Source organism: Helicoverpa zea, chromosome 17 (assembly GCF_022581195.2).
Source record: "Helicoverpa zea isolate HzStark_Cry1AcR chromosome 17, ilHelZeax1.1, whole genome shotgun sequence".
Taxonomy (NCBI): Eukaryota; Metazoa; Arthropoda; class Insecta; order Lepidoptera; family Noctuidae; genus Helicoverpa; species Helicoverpa zea.
Genome location: NC_061468.1, coordinates 5,682,559 through 5,701,300, shown reverse-complemented (window position 1 = coordinate 5,701,300; position 18,742 = coordinate 5,682,559). Strand labels below are relative to the sequence as shown.

The window sequence follows — 18,742 nt, the reverse complement described above, 5'->3', positions numbered from 1 at the left end:
GAAGAAATACTAGTGTACCTATACCTACACAGTTATGTAAGTTACCTACTTATTGCAGATTTCCTAGAGATAGGATTTTCATATTAGCCCCATGCAAGCATTGTCAAATTCCTATATCTATCCACGGGTAGATAGTATTTGAAATTCGGCGTTAATTTCCTACCCCTATTAAACATATCTTTACTCATTGGTGGGTAAGTACCTCTAGTTAGACTTCATAAGCCGTGATCGCAAGTAACTTGACAGTTTTATTTAGCTATTCAGATGACTTGTCAGAGGAGCATTAAATTATCGTATTTCTCAATAGAAACAACGAAGCCTGAAGTTTATCTTTTTCCTTGTCAAATCAGCATAAGTCACAAGTTGCAGGTCATCTGCATGCAGTAGGGAGACTTTGTTTTATTCAGCTCATGTCTAAAGGGAAAAGAGACGGATCACAATATTTTTTTAAACGGTGCCCATCAATGGCTTGGCGCCGTCGGCAGGAATTGTTAGGCTAAGGATGTCAGCGTTTAGCACACTAATAAGCATGAGTAATTAATGGGACTGGATGGATTGTCAAACATTATTCTGTGAACTGTTATTTTGAAGAATCAAAATACATACACTACCTACTTAATATATGGCCAAGCAAGTCAATGCTATGTTATGCGGTAAGACAAAATTTGGAAAGGACATGTATAAGGAAAACGCGAAGATATTTCTGAGATCATAAAAGTATGTACTACATAACATATATCTTTGTCTATGACAATATCAAATGAAGTCAAATCACGTCTAAGCAAGATAGAAGATGAAACCAAGAGATTTGGTGGACCGCCAATTTAAACTGAATATAAACATATATGTACTATGCCAGTAGTATAAAACACCTGCCTACTTATTTCCTGTTCATATGTAAGTAGTCACACAAGGACTTTCTAGATATACCTACTTAAAAATTAATGTTGTCTCTCGGGTCACTTAATGCTACTTGTAAACAACTTCTGCGCATCTCTGCGATATTTTTATTTTATGAAAAACTTTTCTTGGAAACTTGGTAGAAATATTTTTCGTGCTCACTGTGTGAAGCAATTTGTTCCACATTACTTGAGAAATGGGGGCCATTTTTCTGTGTCGGGGATAACAAAATTGAAGAGTGAAACTTCTGAAATTATGTCCTTGTCTTATGAAAAAAAATGATTTGTAAGCGATTACCTACTCATTCTCCTAATTTCGGAATGGTTTTACAGAAATAAATTATGAAAAAAAGTGCATAATTGCAACTGCAACTGTAATAATTTGCATATCCCTGTAATTCAGAAAATGTCTTTCCTTTCTGTTTATTCCTACAAAGAATGCGGGCTTTACTCGCCTCAAGTAGCATATTTATAAATCCAGCCTTTCACTAATTTGTTCATACCTTTCATTAAGTTTCCTCAAGATGGGGTTTTCCTCATTCACTTAGACAAGGCCCTAATGCGTAGTGCAGCGATCTTGATAAGGGACCTATTAGGTGCACATGTAAAAGGGATGTCTTACTGCGAAAACCAGCTTTACAAGCCGTAGAGAGAAAGAATGTGCAGCGTTTCGACGTTCCAAAGGTAAAAGGCTTTTGACTGGGAAATTATGGAAAGTAGGTAGGTAATTGATTTTTTCGCATACAATTTCTATATCGTTATTTGTTAGCTGTAAGGCAAACAATTAATATGGCCTAGAACAATTAATTTTCGGTGTTTCCCGGTCATCAAAAGTTACTAAATAGGTAGTTCATGCATGATTATTATCTATCTTTTTTGATAACGGATAACAGCTAAATATAATAAAGATTTTAATAAAATAAATAGCAAAACGACACATTCAGGTCCGGAAGGAGGGATTCCAGAACTTTCCTGGCATATCGTATGAGGCGCTGACGGTGAACTGGCAATCAAAATATGAAGAACTCCACTTACTTTGGAACTATGAAATCTTTAGCGTAAAAAGCGCACTAGTGCTAAGCGTATAGAGCTTAACAGACGCGATCGTATAATTGGCAGAATAGCTGCGTAAGCGCAAAGTTGCTCACCCTGATCTGTCGGATAGGCTTTGCAGAACTCGGTTTGCACATCTCTAATATTATCAGATGATCCTTATTGGATATGCATGCTTTATCTAGGCATCATGAAGAAGGTTAACACCTTAGGCGATCTATTTTTGATCAATTTAACAGGGTCTCTTTCACTAAAGTTGTTAAGCGATAATAAATATCTATGTTCTATTATGTGTATGTGTAAATAGCTTTATTCAGTTTTGCATAAGTAGGCGACTCAGAATGTGTGTTGGTATTTTCTATGTTGGTTTTTTCTACGTTAAAAAGACACACTCTTGACTGTGGGACCATAGTGAAATATTTATAAATACAATGCCCCTTAACATGTCAAAAATAGGTTTGATATTTACAAACTAATACAGAGGTAATTCCCTTATCTGTATAGCAGTAATAAAAAGCCGCTCACACGATTTGTTCGAGTTTGCAAAAAAGTGTAGCAGCTGGCCTCTAGTGGGGCGGGCGCATATTGATGCAATAACGACAGCAGATTAACACAATAATAAAATAGAAAAACATTGCGTACGCGAATGAAGAATACCAAACTGGTTCCCAAATGTGACCAAATTTGGCAAGGAGCCTCGGGCAGCATTTACTTCACCTGTTTTTACCGTTATAATGCATCGGCCTCCCCTAAAATATGGCAACCTAAAAGCCTACATTTATTTTGATAACTTTCTCAAAATTGCCATCCGTAAAGTACAATGCTGTTGAAGAGGATCCATGGTATTTATGTTCCGTTTTATTGCGATGCTAAAGAACCCAAGCCCCGAGCGCCCTCCACCGGTTTCGATTTCGCACGAAATCTTTTGCATGACATCGAATTTATTTTGTCTGATACGCGATAAACATAAATAAGTTTTCGAAAATAATCACATTTATCTTATCTAAGGTGTAGGTTTAATCAATTTCGAATCTAAAATATGGAAGATAACTACATAATTACCAGGGTATCTGATAATGATTGATACAATTATCAAAGTTTAATTATCAGTATTACTTTGAATGTTGAAGTGTCAAGTATATAATAATGGCAGAGAAGGTTAAAAGACCGCCGTTTTTTACCCTAAAACGTTGGCAAAGTACGAAGGAGAGTGGTTTAAAGGCTCTGACGCCCACGCCATCGCCTAACTCACAGCCTCAGGAGAACCCCCACATGTTCAGGTCACATACTCCGCCGGTGGTATCGAGGGCAGCCAGTTTAATTCCAGATTCAAAACCTAGAAAGTAAGTACTACTCGTATGTGGTAGACGTTAATTATATTCATCGATCTTATTACGTCTTGTCGTTGGTCTAGCGGAATGTTGTTATTGTCCGCTAAGTAGGTGGTGTCTACTTCTATATGACTGCAAATTATACCACAAAACAAATTGTTTTGAATTACAACGTTTACTCATTCATTAGCTCTCCAAAACCACTAAGAGCAGTCCATAAAAATAACAAGACCAATCGTTTCATTATCCGCGTCTTTACTTTTATCGTGCAAAAATAATGCGATCCGATGATCACGAACAGGTTATCAGCTGGCGGCATCAAAGAACTGATACAATGCGCACTGTGCCTCGAAGTACTGCACAATCCAAAGATGTTACCGTGTCAGCACACTTTCTGCACGGCATGCCTGTCTGTCTACATCGCCGGTTCGTAACTAATTGCACACCTGATTGAATATAACCATGTATGACATATATGACAGCTGGCAATTGTTTCCTTTTTCAGACTTAATCATATTCGATTGCCCCATATGCAGAACAAGGGTTCAAGTACTTGGACCCAACTTTGTGGACAACTTGCCGTCTAATCTGTATATCGATTCGTTGCTCCAGTTGGTAGGCATTCAGAATATCGTGTCTGAGTCTAGGAACTCAGGGACACCACCGACCACCCCAATCATTACCAGTCCTCCTCAGAACACAGATATGTTTGCTGCTGGAAGTAGATGTGTGCACTGTAAGAGTATGTGCGATAATGCCGAAATCACTCAATGCGATCATTGCAAACTGGTAAATAAATATAAATCACTTCTAGCATGTTATGTGACGTTACTTCTGTGTTTAATTTGATTTCCTTACAAATGCATATTTTTTTTTAGAAATTCTGCAAAGTTTGTTGGTTACAACATTTGGATGATATGCGGATCCAACTAAAATCTATTGTGAAACAGCTGGACACAGCTGCCAGTCATCTCGAACACAAAATTGAGCATTATAAGGTACGTGCCTCGAATGTTTCATTCAGAAAACACACATTATTTTCTACATTTCGCAAAATAAGGATAACTTCTCGGAAAAACATATGCTGGTATTCACAGTTGGTATTTCTGTGTAGGTAATAAAATTCCCTTACCGTGTTGCTATCTGCAATAATGGTGTCAAGCGATTATCTACGTGAAATCAATCTTTAAAATGATTCTGGGAACAAGACTAATAAATTGCTGGCTCTCAGAACACATTTCAGACCCTCTTAATTTAAACTTTAATAGCATTTGGGATTTGCCGAAGTTCTTGTGTTTTAACGAAGTTATTATTGTTAAAATTAATTTTCTATTTATTTTTTAAATACTTTTTACAGGATCGCTGCGATCGAATAGCTGAACAAATCAGAATAGCTGCGGACGAGAAAATCGCAGCTATTTTCCAAGCTAAAGACGGAATGTTCATGGAAGCAGCCAATTTGCAGAAATCTTCAGAAATGTCCGCATTGGCGCTGCAAGCCTCGTTGGACGAGGCCAGAGCAGTTGCAATAAGGGCTATGGAATCGAGTGGCTCTTCTAATGACAATGAAAGGGTAAACACATACTTATATTATTTTTTAGGATACGTAGATGCCATTAAGGAAGTGAATAAATGATGTGTCCGCATACATACGATGAAGTTTACTGATACTTAGATACCTAATCGAAGTAACATCCCATCAAAAATTATGTTGCAGGCTTTAATCTTTTCAACCGGTTTGCTATTTACATTTACGATGATTATCTTGCTAAATGCTAAGTAATTGAGTAGAACCTTTACAGAAAGGGATTACCCCTATAAACTTTAATTTTATGGGAAAACGGTACTCACACTATTCGCAAGGTTGTTAGTAAATATTGGGGTCTTAAAGTAAATACCAATTCATAGACAGTAAATACAAAGGGATACAATAGTTCGTGGTGGCCTAGTGGGTAAAGAACCATCCTCTCGAGTAAGAGGGCGCGGGTTCGATTCCAGGTCAGGCAAGTACCAATGCAACTTTTCTAAGTTTGTATGTACTTTCTAAGTATATCTTGGACACCAATGGCTGATAAAAAGGTGAAGGAAAACATCTTGAGGAAACCTGGACTGTAAAGTCTGAAATCACCAACCCGCATTGAGCAAGCGTGGTGATTAATGCTCAATCCTTCTCCGTGTGAGAGGAGGCCTGTGCCCAGCAGTGGGACGATAAAAAAAAAGGCTGTAACATATCATAACATAACAATAGTGCCTGATTTCTCTCATTCTGTTTTAACATCAACGACTGACAAACGTAACCATAGTTAATTTGTTTTTTTAATTAAAAATTTAATATACTTAAGCCGCTGACAGTACTTATAAAAAATTGTGGTCATTCGCCTACGCAATAAATTACATCCATTCCTGTTATTCGGCATTAGGTACACCTTATCGTACTAATTAAATCACGATAAATGATTCACTTGACTGATAAAAATGTAAATAGCAAATTACGTGCGATAAAATATTATCAAATTGTTACAAGAACTGTTTTCAGGGGCTTTTTCAGTTTTGGCAGAACCTTAATTTAAAGCATCTATAGATGATCTGCTGATATCATTGAAAAAGTGTATTTTGAGGTCGTATTTATTTATCGAAGTGTACCCAATAAACAAACTGTTCGAATTGTTTAACTGACAAAAAGTAGGTGACTGCAGCTATCGATTAGGTTTTTTTTTCTCAATACTTGTTAAAGTCACCCAAATAATTTGGCTCATTCAGGTGACCCCAGAAGGATATTACATTAAAAAATTGTTTACTTCTATTTCTACGCCACTCTAACTGGACATATTTTCTTAGACCTCCATTTTAAAAATAACTGTATTTTTTTTTATAGACGCACAAACATTTTGGAGCACTTTTCGGTCTACTTATCGAATAAATGTAACCGTTATTTTAATTCGCAGGTGGCAACCTTTATAAATCTCCATCAGAACGCAGTGTCCTTGCTAACGGACGTTTCAAAATGGGACACCGAACGTTTTGTATTCGACAAAGAAAACTTCACTTTGGAAATGGACTCAGCAACTCCTCTGGACGCGGAATCAGATGATCCAGTTATCGAAAACCCTAAACAAAATGATCCTTTAGAAAGTGAAGAGAGTCTCGTAATGCATTATAGGTGAGTATTTAAAATCAAAATTATCTTTAGTCTAGTCCGATTAAGACTACCACAACGGTATCGAGCTAAGCTCGAGACTCGGTTGATTGAGGAAAATTCGAACATTTCCGCATAGACTAATGTTAGCATGCTCGTATCTGATAAACTGAGATTAGTTACATTTCTAAGAAAGGTAGGTAGGAAGAACGGTACCTAGGTGCCTTATTGCGATCCAATGATCGAAATTAAACTCAGCGTAATTTTGAGCCCCTTTCTGGTTACCTACTATTAAAATGTTACTGCCAAATTCGCTCTAAAAAGGGATATAAAATCAATCTTTTGTATAAATGTTTTAACAAAAGATTAATTGGAAAGCTTTTCATTAGGCCTAACATGTCCACTAAACAAGAAGAGAATTTATAAAACCAGATATAATTTGCAATTGATTGATAAGCGGCGAGTGTTAAATGAGAGTCGCTTAACGCTCGCTGGTATGAATAAAACAGTTCTAGAGTCTTTGCAAAGAGTAGCAAAAGAAATGGGTGGTCTTGATCTTATGTAGTCTGAATAACTCGTCATCCGAATTTGTTATGTTTTACTTTCCTGATACAGTGTACAACTGTACCGTATAACTAAAATGAAGAAGAAATAAAAATAAATGGATAATCTTTGGTAGCACGACAATATTATTGGAAATGATGTCATTATGGCTGTCAGTTATTAATTTGGATATATGGGTAGGGTATAATGGGGCTATGAAGCATTAAGGTAATTTACTTTTTACACATAATTATGTAAATATAAAAAGATGGAGTTGCCGAGGTAATTCATTAATGTAAATTGTGCTAATCGTGCTCTAAATACATGCAATATTGCCTATATTTGCATATCGGCTTCTTTGATATGCGAATATTTTATCTGATTGATTAATATATCTGGGTACGGATGACATCGGTAAGAATTAGCGCAGATTTTAAAACGATTTAAATAATGACTTATATTCTTTACTAAAAGCATAAAAACTAAGATACATAGATAGTGTAACAATTTCTATTAAGTCATAAAATCAACCGTAAATCAATTATTTCAAGTATGCTGTAAAAGACTTGAATTATAAACGTCTATAAACTCATTCTAACAAAATAACGCAAACGAAAGACTATCGTCATTTAAACCACGCGTCTCGGCATCTCTGCTATCACTTGCCTACTGTAAACTGTTTCAATGTAGAACGAAATTAACGTGTTCACTGAAAAATATATATCGAATACCACGGTCGTTCTATAGGTACTTTACTACTTTTCTTTAGCACGGCTCCTATAGTTAACGCGATCTAAAATAGCCTAGGTTATGCTAAAAGTAAGAATTAGGTACCTAGGTACTCACCGCGACCGATGAAAATCTCCTAATACGAAAAATGTGCATGCATTCATTGTCGTTTCGCGTGCAGCAAAGAATTTATCCAACACACTGCTGTGTTTGTATATGTAAAATTAATTAAGCTAAAATTCCACTAAAATTACGTTATCTCATTATGTGCGAGTTTTCGTAATTTATTATGTCTTCATTTTTCAATTAAGTACGTACCTACATAGTTATTCAGTAGGTATAGATACCTAAGAGTTATGGTTATACCTATTGTGTAGATTTAGTTTTGGGGGAAATACCTACCGATATCAGTCATAAAAAATATTGAATCATATCTAGAAAAACATCAAATGTATTAAATCAATTCTCGTATTCTTGGTTGTGGTAAAAGACAACAGATTTAATATTTAGGAATTACCTACTGCACGTCGTTTGAGCCTAAAATAGGTACGTTCACTGCTTTACATTTAGCTCCCACAAGCTTCGCCACTTTTTGCGATCCGCAACCACTGCTTGCCGCTTGCTGCGCTGCTTGCAGCTTGCACCATCTAGTGGGAGGTCTGCCCACGCTGCATCTTCCGTGTCGTGGTCGCCACTCGATAACTTTTCTACCTCATCGGCCATCTGTTGTCCATTGCAAATACACATTACAAACGGCACATTGTAAATATACAAAACAAATACCATTATTAGGTATCTCTTCTTATACATAGATACATATTTTACTCTTCAGATCTCGCAACTTCATCCCCCACTTCGTATGGCGCAAGTCATCCCGTCCTTGCGGTATCGGCGTGGCTCCCTGGAGCAACCATCTCTACGTCTGCGGTATGGACAGCCACAGCGTTCTCGTGATGGAACGGGCTCAGGCCAAGATCGTCACAAGGCTGTCTTGCGAAGAGATGTTGTGTCCCGTTCAGATTGCGTTCATGAAGAGCTTGGGAGAGATTTATGTTACCGGTGAGTATCTTTTATAGGTCGAGACCTATAATAAACTTAAAGGCGGCTTGCAACTTATGTACTTCCGCACACAGATAGGCGTATGTAGCCATACTTCTACCTCTATCTAGCAATTAAGTTTGCCACTAACTACCCTAGCTATAGCTTTTATTAGATATTACCAGTTAAATTAAATGATCTATAAAAATCGACAAAAAGTAAGTTAAATCCAGAAAAGTTTAACGTACTTACCAGGTACTGTGCAAAGGTCTTCTTTTGGACTTAAATCACTAATTTGCCGTATTTTGACATTATCAAGTTTTTATTAAAACCCAAATTACCCAAGTTACCGATAGTTAGGTAGGTACCGATTCCAGATAAATAGCAAAACTGCCTGTGTGCCAAATCTTAGAAGCCCTACCTAAGTGCTTGCCTACCTACCTGAGAATCTCACCCCGCTGAAGATCACCATTATTTTATAGCCAGAACAAACCAGAGAATTACCTATAGTTACGTGGATTCCTAACCGAGACATCTACCTATCCAATTCCAGACAAATGGAAGCACTGCATCCACGTGTTCTCCAAGGACGGCGAGTATCTCCGCGGTATCGGCCAGAAGGGCAGTCGCGTCGGCACGTTTCGATCCCCTGAAGGCATTGCCACGGACAACGCGACCCAACTCATATACGTCGTCGATACTGGCAACGATAGAGTGCAGGTAATCACACATATTATTGTTATAAAAAAGACAAAAAGCTCAAGGGTTATGGTGAAACTGCGAGAATATGTATAGCTTACCTATACACTAGATTAATATATAGGCTACTTTTTGTCATAGTGCAGGAAGTATAATTCCTTTAGGAAGGTGGTGGAACTCCTGACGGGAGTAGTTTGGAATAAACTTTTATGTTATCTATCTAGCAATTATGTATTTAGCAGATCTACTAACGAGGCACCTTATTCTGCGCCATTCGCATTATTCAGAAAACAATAATCTTTAAAAAAAATACTGATTTTGATAAAGTTATAGTTGTTCGAAATACATAACTAACTAATCTAAAGCGGTTCTTGACTTATTTTAAAGCTAATCCTTTTTATCGCTACCTTGCACTTGTAACTTCGTTGGTGTGTAAAATCATTAACGATAGGCAATAAAAAAATATTAGGTATCAATTTTCCCACAAACCTCCTGAGATCCACAATGATTGTGAATTGTAATTCTAAAAAAATATATAAGTTTTAAATCCTATGTAGCACTTGTAATCTCGAACAGACATCAAATTCTCCAATCTGTAATCCTATTTGAATGATAATATTGGCAAATCCACTATAGGAAGGTCAATTACCATTCCATAAAACCCCTTATCTGACTACTAATTCTACTTTAATAACAATTGCAGATAATCCAACCGGACGGTAAATTCGTGGACCAAATCGGCGTCGCGAAGAAACATCAGGCCTCCCTTGCACCTTCAGTTTGGGAGACCAAGGAGATTCTATGTACCGAACTAAATGCACCAACCAGCGTCGCCGTCACCAATGACCGAGTTATAGTCCTCGACAGTGGAAATAGAAGAATTAAAATATATAACAAACAGGATAAGACTAAAATTACGGAGTTCGGATCCATGGGACAAAGGAAAGGACAGTTCAGACACCCAGAAGTGTTAGCAGTTGACCCAATGGGATACATCCTTGTAGGAGACTCGGGTAACTGCAGGGTCCAGGTGTTCAAACATTCAGGACAGCTTGTCAGGGTGTTCGGAGGTCTGGGCAGCCAGCCAGGCAAGTTCGGCTGGATATCAGGCATCCACGTCACAAAACAATTGGATATAATCATAAGTGACACTAAAAACCACAGCGTGAACTTTTTTTAACAGATGTATTAAAATTATAACAATTTATTTCAATATTGAACATTATGTCACAATGTAAAATAAATTAATATTATGATTGAGATGATTATAGCACTGAGATAAAGTGTACAAATACAATAAAATTAATCTTATTTAATCAGTTGTTTTAGTTTACAATTTATAAGTAATTTTATGTTATTTTATAAAAAAAATTAAAAAAAAATTAATTTACAGAGATTCTTATGACACGACTAATAATTTGACGAAAATATAATTTTCTACCTAAATTAAATAAACCACAATAATTTAAAGTGGTAAGAGATAGTTAAATTCAACTGATATTAATAACAGTGTTCTTTCTCGTACTTTAATTCAGTTTATTATGAGATTAAATGGAAAATCGAGACCAGCCTCAGTTTCTAAAAACATAAGACTTTTCTGAAATATTATTAGAGCATGGTTACCTAGTTACCATAATATTATTGATTAATTTAAAGATACAAGATGTTGAGTTAAGATCATTCTTGCATACATTTTAAAAATGTTACTTATATGCTTTTTAAATCAACATCAGTATGAGTAAGAATAAGAATAAGAATAAGAAATTTATTTCCAAAAAAGGTACATTTTCTGTTATCATTATTCAATTGCATATTACTGGACGTCACGACTACAATTCCATTAAATTCATACAATTATGAATAATGATAAAATATAGGATAAGTGCTAATAAAATAATATACAAGGTGTAATATGTGCCTACAGTATTTCAGTAAAATGAATTGATCACAATGTTTATGAAAAATTAACAAAATATTGCAGATTTACAGTTTTACAACTTCCTTATAGAAAGCGCCACAAATTGTTTCTTGCAAACAGAACTCCAAAATTTGCGTAGGTTACACCCTGTATATTGGTAATTTAATAACATACAACATTTATAGATATATTCTGTGGTCTGGTTACAACATTCAATACTAAGGGTATGGCTCAAATCAGTCCCGAGCAGGTGGTGTTACTATTAATCTACAGTTATTTACAATACCGAAACTGATTTTCGTAAATTTTACAACACTAAAGGAAACCAATGACATGACTACTTACATTTTAGATCTTAAAATTATAACTTAAAGCCATATTAATATTATCTATCATAGTCTCAAAAACATATTTTACATAAAACTAATGTATAATTTTAAGAAAAATAAACATTTCATTGCTGAAATAATTTCGTAGATCAATTAATAGTTTTATAATCTCAGAATTTAAACCTAAACGTAGTAAGTAATAATAATACCCATTGATGATAAAACACGATGCTTCTTTCCAAATAAAAATGTGTTTGAAAAGCGAAAACTTTAAAATGTCGGTGAGTCACAAATACATTGAAATAATTACAAATAATTTAGCTCACATAGTTATTGCTTTGCTAGTTTAAGGCCATTGTTTTTTGTATTATAGGCCATTATAACGCTAAGGCGCTATCTGTGATCGCAATAGCGAAATAGCAGCAAAACGACTTATGTAGCAATATTATGTAGTCATCGCGTGAAACAGTCAATGAGCCTAACATTCGAATTACGATGATTATCATGTTGCGGTACATATTAACAGCATTAATATGCAGACAATGTATTCATCCAATGCTGGTACTATTCATACGACATTGGCCAGTCTAAAATAAAAAATTAATAGGAAAAAACTATCTTTGTGACAAGAAATGAAGTCAAAAGCATAGCTAAAAATCACATGGCAAAAATAAAAATATTAGTCACCTCACACCAATGATTTTGGTGCAAAAAAGCACCATGTAAGGGACACAATGTTACACATTTGGTCAATGGGTAAATTAGATCTAAGACGATCGGCATGGTTGACACTTGGTTACCGAGTGACTTTCACCGAGGACCACTGAGTCTGACTCTGCTGGCGGACCTTCACTGTTGTCGTGTTGTCTCTGGAATTAGAAAAAAGAACTAAGTACATATAAGGGTCGGTTCATATCTGACGGAAAATGCGTCGAGCGTATCGTAAATGTATGATTGACGTACTAACGCATCATCGGTTAGGTGTGAATGATTGAATGTTTTATCGTATATTTGTCTGTTTTGGCGTTACGCGACCGAAAATATGCGACGTATGTTCCGTCTGATATGAACCTTCCCTAAATTATCATATTTTTTTCTTTACTGCATGTTTCAGCCATTTTTTAAACTATAGTGGGAGATTTTTCAGTATTTTGTCTGTGTTTGGAATTTCTTTTTATTTGAGGTACACCTGTGCCTGGAGCCACGGCATGAGTCGCACGAGTTTCCGCGGCCATGGCATGGTTTTAGTCAGTAATAGTCTAAAACTCCTTTGTGCTGCATTCACAAAGCGATCATTTGATAATTTGTCACTAAAAATAGGTACCTATTGCGGGAATCATATCCGCGACACGCAATGAGTTAAATAATTCTGCTAATCGTGTCGTCACCGCAAGTTATTATGACCAAGAGACACGTAAACATATCCTTTGGGAAACAAATATCAATACCAGTGACTAGTGTACTGCAGTTGTTACATCACCAACTATGTTAGAAACTGTAACAGAAGGTTTGACAAAAGAATTGACAAATTCATAATTATGTACTTCAAGGATAACTGTTGCCTTGACAAAGCATATAGGAACCCAAAATATAGTCATACTACATTGCCAAAGTTTAAACAACAGAAATTCTTAATTGAAAAATTCTTTCACACTCAGCAATGTACAAGTCAAGCATGAAACATAACAATAGCAGTTTTAGTTACAAAAACATGTAACTCTATTCAATCATGAAAGTGTTTCCTAACATTGCTTACTGCCCGTGACTTGAAAGAAATAACTAATACTCCTTTACTAAGTTGCCAATAACAATAGGTGCAATGATATCTTAATCCTATGAATTTAATGAGTAGGACTGCTAATTTGATAAAAGGATAATAAATGTATTTAATATAAAAAGATTTATGCAATTATTTAAAAATTACTGATGATGTTGATCTCATGATGACGTTTCAAATCATGATAGGCAGAATCAGTACAGAATTACACTTATAAAAATAAATAATTATTAGTTTCACTGTTTACTATTCTATTGTAACATTATTTGCAAGTCATGATTTATCTGCATCTTGTGTTTCCTACAACCTGGCAACTATCCATTGTATTATTGTTATCTACTTATGCAATTAAATATTATACTAGCTCCCATCAGAAGTGTTACTTGCTTCCTGATGGAACTACTTCCTACACTGATAAAAAACAGACTGTATTTTATTCTGATTATAGCCAAGTAAGGCTGTATTATAGCCAAGTTTCAACAAAACCTAATCAGCCATACCCACACTTAGTAGTTACAAACTAACACACTCTCACACTTATGCCTCTAAAATTTTCTTGCGTTATGATACCTTTAATTCTGTAGCCAAACTGCGGAATGTATCTTCAACATTAGTGTTGTCCTTTGCAGAGGTTTCCATCACAAACATGATCTCTGGTACGTAACGGCAGAATGACTGTGGTTCATCAGGCTCCACTTCTCTCTGGTCTGTCAGGTCACATTTGTTGCCGATGAGTGAGACTATGACATTCGATGAGGTGTACCTTCGTACTTCTTCAATCCATTTTTGTAGGGACAAAAATGTTGACCTTTTAGTGATGTCATATACTGGAATGGGTAAATAAAAGAATTAAATGGCTGAATGGCACTATGAATCAGCTCTATGAGGTAAAAAGTGAGTTTTGGTTTTGTAAAAGTTATTTTAATGGTATTTTATTTCATTCTGCATATTGAAATTGCAAATTGCATTATTTCATTGTAGTATATCAGATTGCAGCTAATCTATATTGGTTTTATCTAAATGCTTTTGTGAATAAATTACGTACTTATCATGTAATGTTATCAAGTTCAAATATAACATGATGAAAGTAACCATGAAAATATTGATTACCATGTACGAAATTAGAACATTTTATCCTTCACAATATTGATGGACTCATCCTACAGTTATGAGTCATACTACAGAGTACTCTAACCAGGAAATTTCATATCGTATGGGCGTACACCGCATACTTACCAATAATTACACCGTTCGCCGAGCGATAGTAACTCTGCGTGATAGTTCTGAAGCGCTCTTGCCCCGCAGTATCCCATATCTGAAGCTGAAAATACCCATGTTTATGGTTTTCTATGTTCTCTTACGACGCACATACACAATTAGATTATATAATTACACTAACCTTGACTTTCTTCCCATCCACTATCAATGTTTTCATTGAAAAGTCTACGCCTATTGTATTTCCGTGCCTTTCTATGAAATTACCAGATTTCAACCGTTGCACAATGCATGTTTTTCCGGTTCCACAGTCACCAATGAGCACTATTTTAAATAAATAGTCAAATTGCTCGTCCGGTACGCTCATTAATGTGTTGGGATTGCGGCTGCTCATGATTTAAATTTAATTAAATGCTCAATAAAGCTTTATGTTTACCTTGTTTACTTGACTTTTAAATTGACAGCCATTTTCTATTTTGACGTTTTACTTTTTTAATATTTATTTCATTTAGACTACTGGCTTTCGGCTTAATAGGGTTCTCCTTGTCAGTAAGAATACCGAGAATTAAAGTTTTATTTTTTAAGCTACCTGCGTCGACACCCTTGCACCTTCCCACCTTCCCAGTACGGCGAGCTGTGTCGGTGCAGCTGCTGCAGCCGCGGAAAACCTCAAGCGGCACAAATATGTAAACCTCACCGGCAATTGCATTTTTGAGCCGTTTGGGGTTGAAACTCTGGGACCATGGGGCCCAAGTGCCCACAGACTCTTTCGAGAAATTAGTAAGCGATTAGTGGAGTCCACTCGTGACCAAAGGGCTGGCCTATACTTCGGTCAAAGGATATGCATTGCCATCCAGCGTGGCAATGCAGCCAGCCTTTTGGGCACGATCCCAGCTGACAGCGATGCGGATGAATATTTTGATACTTAGTTTCCCTATAATAAGATCATTTTGTAAAACTATTGAATAAAACACTATTATCATTGTGTGAAGCTATGGTTGTTTATGGTATTTTCCAGCAGTTCTGCCAACACAACAACATAAAAAGACGGTGACACTGTGACAGAACTGACAGATGATAGATAGACAGCAGAGATAAATAAAAATATTGCTGTGTAAAAATGAAGTAGAGATTGTAATTTTTCTCGTTGATTAATTTTAGAATTAAAACGGATAACAAAGTAGTGCAAAATGTATCCAAGTCATAGAATATCATGTGCACTGTTTGCTATCGTGACCTTCTTATCAGTAACCTATGGAATAGAGGTATGAGAGCTATATAACAAAACAATACAATTCTATTGTCAGTAAGTCACGAACCTTATCTTTATCTCTATTAATTACTTACAGATACCAGAACAATTCCAGAAGTCAAACCACTCTAACAACTGGGCTGTTCTAGTGGACACTTCCAGGTTTTGGTTCAACTATCGTCATGTGGCTAACGTGTTATCCATTTACCGGAGTGTCAAGCGGTTGGGCATACCGGACAGTCAGATTATCCTGATGATATCCGACGATATGGCGTGTAACCCCAGGAACCCGCGTCCTGCGACCATATTCAACAATGCTCATGAACAAATCAATGTTTATGGTGATGATGTTGAAGTCGACTATAGGGGTTATGAGGTAATTAGAATGAGTCTTAACTACTCTTGATTGAAGGACTTAATTGTCCTCTTTGATATCTGAATAACCAATTAAACAATAGTAGACTTTAAATTCTTAATGAAAGCATAAATATTCCGGCATAAAAGGTGTATTTTTGCTTTAATATTACAAATGTTGCTAACTACTATCTAAAGTAAGACTGCTGTAATTGGCATATTTAAAGAGCAATTATGGGGCCTGATCTTAAGCTCAAACATTGTAGACAGTTAGAAAACAGTATAATATAGGTAACCTTAAATTCTTTGATTTATTTACAGGTTTCAGTAGAAAACTTTGTGCGACTCTTAACTGGTAGAGTACCACCCGACACTCCTCGATCAAAAAGGCTGCTGACTGATGAAGGCAGCAACATACTGATCTACCTCACAGGACACGGTGGTGATGGCTTCCTCAAGTTCCAGGACTCCGAGGAAATCACCAGCCAAGAGCTAGCTGATGCTCTTGAACAAATGTGGGAGAAGAGAAGGTACAGAGCAATATTTTTTTACCTGTATTGTATGCTCAAAACAAATTGTAGATAAAGATACCTATTCTATTTATTATATTGCTTTCAAAATACTTGTCACACCTATTTGTCCTAAATCATCTCATATCTATGCGAAAATAATTCAATCTGAAATTTCAATTGAATAAATAATGATAAAAGAAAAATAACTCTAATATTTATTTCCATCAATTGAAAATTGAATGTATTTTCAGGTACAATGAGATATTCTTCATAATAGACACATGCCAAGCTTCATCAATGTATGAGAAGTTCTACTCTCCTAATATTTTAGCTACTGCATCAAGTTTAGTGGGAGAGGATTCTCTCTCTGTAAGTATAACAATGCGCTAGTTTGTCTTTATAGACTTTTTAGTACTTCTAATTTTTTACATTCACTGGTACTCAACTTGATCATTGTCTAATCTTTATTCTCATTATAAATGAATCAAATCTATTTTGTAATAACTATCATGTTTGTTATTTGCAGCATCATGTGGATTCAGCTATTGGTGTGTATATCATAGACAGGTACACATATTATGTGCTTGAGTTCTTGGAAAATGTACACCCTAACAGTAAAAGGACTATGTCTGAATTTGTAAGTATCTCATTTTTTTATTTTTTTTATTTATGGCTCACCAACGACTTATTCACTAATACATTTACAAATCTTACCCTAATGCTTAAATCTTTTAAGTTTACAATGTTGACTATGTGATCCTATCCTTAAAATTTGTGTATCTGTTGCTGTAAAACTGTTTCTTTCTTATTTCAAGTCTTGTATAAGCTTTCATTCTATTCCAGAAACTGTTTCACAAAATATTTTTTTGCAGTAGGAATTCACTTCATGCCTCTCACAAGAATCAATACAATTCTTACCTTTCTTACAAATATCACGAATTTCTCCTGCTTGCAGTTGGCAGTATGTCCAAAAAGCGCGTGCCTATCAACAGTAGGAGTGCGGCGTGACTTGTTCAAGCGCGACCCCGACAAGGTGCCCATCACCGACTTCTTTGGGTCTGTACGACCTGTCATCATCACTACAGACCCTATTGATATATTGGACACGCCCAAGAGAAAGAGGAAGTCTGAGTAAGTAGTGCACTAATAATATCATTTCATTGTTTGTCTTGCAGTGAATGATCTGAAACTACTAAACTGATTTAAAAAATATAACACGCTTGGCAGCTATTGATTTAAATTAAATCTAGAACTAATAGAACAGCCCTTCTTTTAATTTAATAAGGACATCATCTTTTCTGATCACACTTAAAATTTGTATCTGCAAATGTCAATCTTATTTTGGTTGGTATAGTTCTATGAATAAATTATAAAATGTTATGCTTTATTTCAGGAACAAAACCAAAGTGCCAGTGAAACGAGAATATCTACCTCAGTTCCCAATGCATCTAGTCCCCAACACGAGGGCCGATTAGCTATGTCAGTATTGTTATAATAATTTATGGTAATAAATTTATTATTTAAAATCATTTTCTTTTATACTTCGGCCGTTCAGAGAATGCGTTCCTGACACCTATCAGTTAGTCACGACTAGTGATGGGCACAACATAACACTGAGTTCGTTACCGTTCCTTCAAAATGAACCGCCGCATTATTTTAAGATTATTTTCGTTTTAAATTGGCGGAATCATTTGTTTTATATTTTAGTTATTTAAGTGGAAACCAAAAAAAGGTAATATTCATATAATAAAATTGTTTTATTTATTCTTTGTTACAAGTACATTGAATTGAATGTGCGAACAGAATATTAATCAGACTCCGATTTGCTTGAGGAGGTGGTGTCTTCATCATCATCTTCGCCTACATGTATAATTATATTATTATCAATAACAGAATCAATCCTGATATCTCGGTCTAACAAAAGCCGGGTAATCAAATAAAAACAGATCGAAAACAC

At 35.6% G+C, this 18,742-nt stretch overlaps 3 protein-coding genes across 3 annotated transcripts; 2 read left to right on the top strand and 1 right to left on the bottom strand.

The window, feature by feature from the left end:
• Positions 1-2,611: 2,611 nt before the first annotated feature.
• LOC124638206 (RING finger protein nhl-1-like) lies at positions 2,612-10,744 on the top strand. Its single transcript, XM_047175105.1, has 9 exons — positions 2,612-3,295; positions 3,585-3,709; positions 3,789-4,072; positions 4,162-4,281; positions 4,641-4,856; positions 6,229-6,443; positions 8,524-8,750; positions 9,283-9,449; positions 10,132-10,744. Exons 1-9 carry the CDS (start codon positions 3,099-3,101, stop codon positions 10,606-10,608), a joined length of 2,028 nt encoding a protein of 675 aa, XP_047031061.1. The 5' UTR covers positions 2,612-3,098; the 3' UTR covers positions 10,609-10,744.
• Positions 10,745-11,333: 589 nt separating this feature from the next.
• LOC124638208 (ras-related protein Rab-43) lies at positions 11,334-15,132 on the bottom strand. The gene is made up of 4 exons (XM_047175106.1): positions 14,852-15,132; positions 14,689-14,773; positions 14,023-14,279; positions 11,334-12,544 (listed from the first exon to the last, which is right to left on the bottom strand). The coding sequence occupies exons 1-4, from the start codon at positions 15,059-15,061 to the stop codon at positions 12,443-12,445; spliced, it is 654 nt and encodes a 217-aa protein (XP_047031062.1). The 5' UTR covers positions 15,062-15,132; the 3' UTR covers positions 11,334-12,442.
• A 617-nt stretch (positions 15,133-15,749) lies between these two features.
• Positions 15,750-18,311, top strand: LOC124638501 (putative GPI-anchor transamidase). The gene is made up of 7 exons (XM_047175473.1): positions 15,750-15,932; positions 16,017-16,295; positions 16,595-16,803; positions 17,037-17,154; positions 17,312-17,422; positions 17,741-17,916; positions 18,179-18,311. The coding sequence occupies exons 1-7, from the start codon at positions 15,858-15,860 to the stop codon at positions 18,258-18,260; spliced, it is 1,050 nt and encodes a 349-aa protein (XP_047031429.1). The 5' UTR covers positions 15,750-15,857; the 3' UTR covers positions 18,261-18,311.
• Positions 18,312-18,742: the final 431 nt, after the last annotated feature.